Here is a 7,525-nt window from a genome sequence, read left to right as displayed (position 1 = left end):
TTAAAAATAAAGACAAAGGTAAATGTTTCCCTCCTTGTTTTTGTTTTTAACTAAACTTTAAACATACACTAAACTAAGGCAGCAGCAGCACAGTAGATCTGCACATGGATCCTGCTCCTTCTCGTCTGTTGACCAATAGGAGAGGAGCTGGCCCAAGAAGCTCCACCCACCTTATTTACATAATGAGGCAGAAATGTTTAATGTAAAGTAAAACTAGGACAAAGAAATGAAAAAAAAACATGGAAATAAAGATATGTGGGAAAATCCATTGAATGATTAAATATAATTATTTTTGCAGACTAAAATACATGTACAAGTAAGTAAATGTCAGTTTTGCTCCTCCATAGCTTCCTACCAAATTTAAACTGACTCTGTAAGACTGACAGAGTTGAAGCTGTTTGTGAACCTTTTGTTGAGTCTTTATGATTTCTGTCTAAAAGTTGGCGGGTGATACACATTCCTCATAACAATGCAGTTTTTTTAAATAAATCATTTTGGAAACAGATTTTCATCCAAATATAGAAACTTTATTATTTTACAATTTCAGCAAAAAATATGATACATTTCCAGTTTGATTGCACAGTTTGTTAAATATCTAAATACACCTTTACAGCTGCGACGTCAGTAGAAAAAATATTGGAGATTTTTTCTTCAGATACAAAATGTACACATTAAAACTCACATAGACCTTTCGGATTAGAAACATTTGTTCTCATGTCAAGAAACCTTGCTGCGCCAACCATTACAAGGATTGGAAACAGGCCAGCGGAGCCCGCCTTTGACCCCCAACAGAGAGGAGGAGTGGTCATAAGAGAGACTGAGATGCAGGAATAATGGGCCCGAGAGAAGAGAAAAGCAGGAAGAAGAAAGTGAAGGAGTAATAAGGAGTRATAAGTATTAATTTTGATTGATTTTAATGCTGGCAAATAAATAACAAGTGTGATGATTATATGCTTATTGCAAAGTGTGATTTAACTAATGTACTGTGACTAATGTACTAATTAATGTGTTTTAATGTAAGATGGTGATTTAAGAAAAGTGCTGTTGTACGTCTTAAAATGAAGAAAGGGTGTGTGTGCTACATTTGGATGGTAAAAAGGACAGACTGTACTTCTGCAAAACAGAAGAACAATAGAAAAAGGAGAAGTGGGGTTTTTGTCTGGAAAGTCTCAGAGGCCCTGTGGTGGAAACAAGGTGGTTTACCTCACCACGGAAAGTCCCTGAGAGTCCTATTACAAGRATCAGCAAAATTACTTCACTCTGGAAAGTACACAAAAAGTCCAGTGGTGGAAAACCCCAGCCTATCACAGGATGGCAGGAAGGGGGGTAAGATGGCCCAAAATCAGTATAAAAAGGGAGCAGTTTCAGCAGTAAGTCATCTTCTGGTCCCATCTGGAGAAGAGGCAGCAAGGGCAAGGACAGCCTACGAAGCAGAGCACCAGATCCAAGAGACATCTCAGCTGGGATAAGCTGCCCCACTGCTCTCCAGCAACCTACAGGCCAAAGACCAGATTAAACAACCCAGCTTTGAGAAGTTCTCTCTGGCAACAGTCTGCTGCTTTTCATGGAGGTAAATACAACTCAACTCCAAATTCCTTGCCGTCCAAATTAATAGAAAATGCCACACTGCCTTAGTCACAAGGTTAGGTCAGCGCCTTAGATCTTTTTATTTTTATCACCATCAATTATTGTTCAATATTTTTAATCTGTATAATCAAATGTGGCTTTTCTTGCAAATTTCTATTAAACTGCTTACAGCATCATAAAGACAATTCCACGACTGGACAATGGTTTTTAAAGTTTTTCTCTGATTACATGAGTGTGTTGTTACTTCAAAGCAACAAGATGTTAATATATTAATGAGTGTGTTTACTTTGAAGCCAAAAGGTAATGGTAAGAGGTCACAACTTAATAATAAGTTCATTTTTAACTGTTATTAGCCTGGGGAGATAGGAAAACTCCCTTTAACAGTTCCCTTGAGACCTGCTGTCCAGGTCACTGAACATTATCTCGGTCACTGTAAGAAATACAGATCCTAAGAGGGAGCGGCTGCCATTAACGGTGGTGACCGGCTGCTGGAGGCGTCCTGAGCTACTGCGCTGATCCAGAGGTCRGGGTTCAYRAAGGGAGYGACCACYGGAAGGAAGGCAGCTAGAGGCCRAGCTAAAGGCTCCCGCCCCTGTCTCCTGGAGGAGACACGCCGGACTTGGCCACACAGGCCACCCCAGGTGGCTGTAAGTCTGGTCCATGCCTCCAAACCAAGAAGGAGACATTGTCTCCTCTCCAAGACCCATCAAGAGCTCCAGGGAGGAGCTTTGTGTAAATAGGCGGAGCTTTGTACCAACAAGGATTTAGGCACCTCCACATGGCTATGAGAGAATCAAGGATTCCTCCAACATGAACGAGTCCAACCAACATGAGGGAATGACTTTTTAACATCATATAAAGCTCAAAGAGTCTATTTTCAACCCCCTCCCTCTTTAAATTGAGATTTATTTGACCTCTGAACAGATCTTCAACTTATTTAGGTTTAAAGTTTAGTTTAAACATCTGAATGTTCCACTGTGAATAAGAAATGAGGTGTGTAAATCAATGCTTTTGGTTTTCATTCAGTTTTAGACAACATCCCTGGTTCTAAATGTAAAGCATCACTGTGAAAATCAGAGTTTCATGTTTCACAGATGGATGAAGGAAATGGTCAGAACTTATTTCAGGACCAATTATTCAAACTAAGAAGCATTTTAGAGTTAAAGAATCAACTAATTCATTTTAGATCATCTGGTTTCTTTAAACTGTGCTGATGTGTGGGAGCTAAACTCAAACTGCAGCCAGCCGCTCTAAAGCTGCCGAGGTTCAGAGCAGACATGTTTCACACATYTGCTCATCATCCATTATTTATCCTGTGTTAAGCTGTTCAGGTCCGGACCAACACCTAAGCTAAATATCCAGCTGTTCAGCTGGTAAACCTTCTGGTTCTGCAGCCCTGCTGAGCAGCGCACGCTGGATTTACCAAAGCTGGGTTGCCTGCAGCTTAAGATTGCAGCTCTTTACAGTAAGAATGAAGCACTCATGTGCCTTTTTAAATTAGAAAACAAAAGTGAAAACGCTCCCTGGAAATAACACCGAGCGGTCAAACGTCTCAAACTRGATTACCTCTCATCGTCTGTTATTAAAAACTCCACCAAGATTAAACAACCAGATTGTTTCTTTGTTGTAAACTGTTGCAAAAATAAAGATTAGAGATGAGAATCATGAGGATGTTGTAAAAACAAAGCTACAGATGAAGAACCGACAGTTTTAAGCTGCTGAAGTGGAAATAAGAGCTTCTCCACAACTTTCACAAACATTTTCTGTGAAAACAACCAGAAAATATCTGATTTTCTTTAAACTTTGGCTGAAAAAAGATGGAAATGTATTAAAAGATAAGTTAGTATAAGTCACTAAGTGCACATGAAGTTTACCAGTGAAGCACGGAGGAGGTTGTGTAATGATTTGCTACAGATGCTGGGAGGAGGAGGTTTAAAAAAGAATTAAAATGATTCTGTCTCCAGAAGTTTAACGTGGGTAAAACTAATAAATATACAGAAAACAGTTATTTCTGAGTGCATTTCAATCCAACGTTTGAAAACTGTTTGTTTATCCTCTACATCCACAAATCACTGTGGAATAATCACATCTTTTCAAATWAATCTATTTAACAACCAGAGGTTTGGAATTTACAAAAGAAAAATGTTGCCACATCACTTTTTGTTCAAAACATTTGTGAYGCAAATAAAAGTGCTCGATATGAAAAACAAAGAAAAATCAGTTTGTTTTAAACAAATCTGTTGACTGAAGCAGCAATAAACTGGATATTAGTTTTCTTTCAAAAKAAAAGAAAAGAAAGAAACCGTGTGAACCTCCCACAGCCCAATGTCAAACATGTTAAATACATTCAGCTGAACCACAACCGAAAAAAACAAAACAAGACATTAAAACAGGAAACAAATCAAACTTAAAGGATCTGGAGGATGAGGTGAACACCAGTGATTCCCTTTCACAATAAAACACTTTGGAGTGATCAGAGAGAAACAGAACAACCCAACAGCATCCTGGCAAGAGCAGCCTCTTTTTTTTTTTTTTTTTTAGCTCTTTTTACCTTTTAGAAGCCAGCGGTGCGTTCACTGTCCTGCAGCTCAGGACATCTCAGCTTCGCTTCTGAAAGATGTTTGAGCCTAAAGTCACAGAAAATCTCCAGCAAAGCAACGATCTGACGAATCAAACGCTGTCAGCTAACAGTCCATGTCCAGTCTGACATCAAGGCACTAAGATTTCATTCATCAGTCACAGTTTTATCCTGCACACCCAGAGTACTCCCACAGATCTGAGCAACGGAGCAATGCATCAGCTGCATGCCTTAGCAATAGATCAGCTGCATCTCTTAGCAATGCATCAGCTGCATCTCTTACCAATGCATCAGCTGCATGCCTTAGCAATGCATCAGCTGCATTTCTTAGCAATGCATCAGCTGCACGCCTTAGCAATGCATCAGCTGCACGCCTGAGTGATGCATCAGCTGCATCTCTTAGCAATGCATCAGCTGCATCTCTTACCAATGCATCAGCTGCATCTCTTAGCAATGCATCAGCTGCATCTCTTAGCAATGCATCAGCTGCATCTCTTAGCAATGCATTAGCTGCACGCCTTAGCAATGCATCAGCTGCATCTCTTAGCAATGCATCAGCTGCATCTCTTAGCAATGCGTCAGCTGCACACCTTAGCAATGCATCAGCTGCACCTCTTAGCAATGCATCAGCTGCATCTCTTAGCAATGCATCAGCTGCATCTCTTAGCAATGCGTCAGCTGCATGCCTGAGTGATGCGTCAGCTCGGCTGCTGGAGACCAGACCCGGCGATGGGCGGTCTGTGACCGGGTCGCTCCRGTGACTGACCCGGGAAGCAGCAGAGGACAACCCTGGTGCAGTCAGACTGAGACTGTGAGARCAGGAAMTAACAGTCAGAGATCAGAATTAGGGGCGGGGCAGAACGTGTCCAAATCATTTGCAGGACACATGATCAAACACGGTTTTTTTTCAGTATGATTCAAGTCAAACAGCTGTCCGGTTGTTAGTCCGTACAGTCCACAGTGTTAACRAACTGCTTTAGCTTTTCTCTAAATGACAAAACACAACAGGTATTTTATCTTTAAATAARAAAAACTGAGTGAAGGAAAAAGATGACGTACTGATTTTAAATCTTCGAAATGTTTCTGCAGGTTGAATTGTTTCGTCACTAATAAAGTAACTAAAAACTCAGATAAAAGTGAGAATATTTAGGTGCTCGAGATGCAGCAGAGCTGAAGGAAAACGTGTCACCCTGCTCTATGAAGACAGGAAGTCCAGCCTGACTGCACCAGGAAAACGTGGGGATTTAAAAAGGTAGCGAATGGAAAGGCTGGTCTGAGGTGCAGTCATGCAGGCGATGGAGGCACACAGTGAGAGGGGGCGGGGCTAAAAGGCAACAGAACAGGCGACAGGATCGAGGAGGAGGAGGAAAGTCAGGAAGTGAGACAGACCCGCTGTGACACCAAAGAGTCCTCTCTGAAAGTCTCTTCAGACCCTCAGGGGGGTCCCGGCCCGTTTCTGTCACCTCGGGGTCAGGCGAACAGCAAACGACCCGGTCCAGCAGCTCTACGCCCGCTCGCCGGCGCCGCGGTTGAAGTGCTCCAGCACGGTGGCGTTGGTCTTCTCAAAGTGCCAGCGCTGGCTGGGGGAGGCGGGGTCACAGGTGTTCATGAAGAGGCGCCGCTCGCTCAGGCTGCTGTCGATGCAGCTGTTGCTGACCGGGTGATACAGACTCTGGTCCTGCAGGAGGAGAGGACAGCAGCTCACACTGACCTGTCTGAGCTACACAACTACACAAAGTTCAACAAAACACTGTTTATTCAACAAAAATGAACCATGGTGGAAAACTACACTGTAAAAAACATCAGTCGAAACAAGTCATTTAATCTTTTATCAGCCACWCAGTATTTTTATTTTGTTTTCAGACTGACTTACTGAGCAAAACATGCTAGAYTTATCTTGTTAGCCTGGAAATTCTTACCTATTGTGATTGTCTTATTCTATTAGCAGATTATTTCATTTAATCTGAGTCTGAATCTTCTAAATTAATCTCACAATAAAAACATTTTTCAGGCTAACAAGATGAATAATCCAACATATTGTGCTCTTGCTCAGTAAACCAGTCTGAAAACAAGATAAAAAATTTTTTTGGCTGATATACGATTAAAGGACTTGTTTAGACAAACATTTTTACAGCATATCTAACAGGGAGAAGGGTTCGTGTAGTATATATATATTTTGTTTTTGGGTCAAATTTAGTTTTAAAACAACGAACGAGACTTTTTATTTTTATCAAACGGGAAGTTTAACACTGCAGRTATCAGAGAATTAAGGTGGAGTGAATTTAATTATTTTAAGAACAGACGGCTTCCTGTAAATAAATAAATGCTATCTAACTATGCTAGCATTTCTTTACCTAACTGCAGATTGTATTATTTATTAATACAGCTAGATTAGCCAACTTCTTTTAAACAAACTGTTTCTCTAGCTCCACCTTAAATGGTCTGAATAAACATTTTACTTTATACCCAGCTAACCAGGCAGCTGCAACAAACAAACACGAGCTAACTAGCTAACGTTTCTTTACCAGCTCTTAGCTGATAGTTTATCACTGATGATTCAAACAGTTTCCTGCAGCTTCGGCTGCTTTCAGCTCATGAAGCTTTTCTCCAGCAGCTCCAGGATGAGGAACAGGAAGCTGCAGAAGCTTCAGCAGGACAGCATCGGGTTAACGTTTCAGTGTAACAATAATAAAAAGACGGATTGTTTCCCAGTTTTTAGAGTATAAAATGAAAACAGAATAATGTTTCTTTTTTACAGTATCTGTTTTTAAAATGAAAAAGGAGCAGGAAGTTGTGGGAGCGGTGCAGCAGCTAGCTCACCTTCCTGTAGCGCCACAGCTGGTTGCCCTTCATGCCGTGGCAGTCGTACAGCGTGACGGGGCTGCTGTGGGACACGGCGTCAAAACAAACTTTCTTGGTGTGCATGGGGTCTCCGGCTCGAATGTCCTCCCTCCAGCCGAAGGTGAAAATCTGCAGGGAGACATGTTTCTTTTTATGARCAAACACAAACTAACCTTTAGAGACAGATCTGATCCACAGACTCTGACAGGAACAGAAACCACWGGACGTGGAGGAGTTCTCTCTGGTGTCACAAACTAAACTCCACAGCTTCTCAGGACAAAAAGCAATTAAAGCTTGTGAGCTGCGAGACACCACAGCAGCAAACATTCATTAAGCTGTCCTGATGCATCTCAGTAATCCACGTAGAAAAAATCTAAAACAAAAAATTAGTAGGTCCTCTGGATGGTTCTTCTTTAGAAGATGACATGACGTCCCAGTGGCTTTCAAACACCAAAACACGTTACGACAAAGATTAGTTCACCCCAAAGATCCAGTTCACCGGCAAAAACAGAGTAATAT

General features: G+C 41.3%; 1 protein-coding gene across 2 annotated transcripts in view; it reads right to left on the bottom strand.

The window, feature by feature from the left end:
- Positions 1-1,751: 1,751 nt before the first annotated feature.
- Positions 1,752-7,525, bottom strand: part of LOC106532316 (polypeptide N-acetylgalactosaminyltransferase 10) — a 22,254-nt gene continuing 16,480 nt past the window's right edge. Inside the window, exons 7-9 of one of the 2 annotated variants that reach the window (XR_001312054.1) lie at positions 6,986-7,135; positions 4,778-5,843; positions 1,752-4,729 (exon numbers count right to left, since the gene is read on the bottom strand). Coding sequence is in view for 1 of the 2 variants with exons in the window: in XM_014028347.1 (XP_013883801.1) it covers positions 5,670-5,843; positions 6,986-7,135 (324 nt within the window). In the remaining variant the exon portion in view is untranslated. Of the gene's footprint in view, positions 5,844-6,985; positions 7,136-7,525 lie in introns of both variants that reach the window. The other variant, XM_014028347.1, reaches the window with a different exon arrangement.

Source organism: Austrofundulus limnaeus, unplaced genomic scaffold (genome assembly GCF_001266775.1).
Source record: "Austrofundulus limnaeus strain Quisiro unplaced genomic scaffold, Austrofundulus_limnaeus-1.0 Scaffold750, whole genome shotgun sequence".
Taxonomy (NCBI): Eukaryota; Metazoa; Chordata; class Actinopteri; order Cyprinodontiformes; family Rivulidae; genus Austrofundulus; species Austrofundulus limnaeus.
The sequence above is the reverse complement of the archived record's forward strand: the minus strand, read 5'-3'. Positions and strand labels throughout refer to the sequence as shown.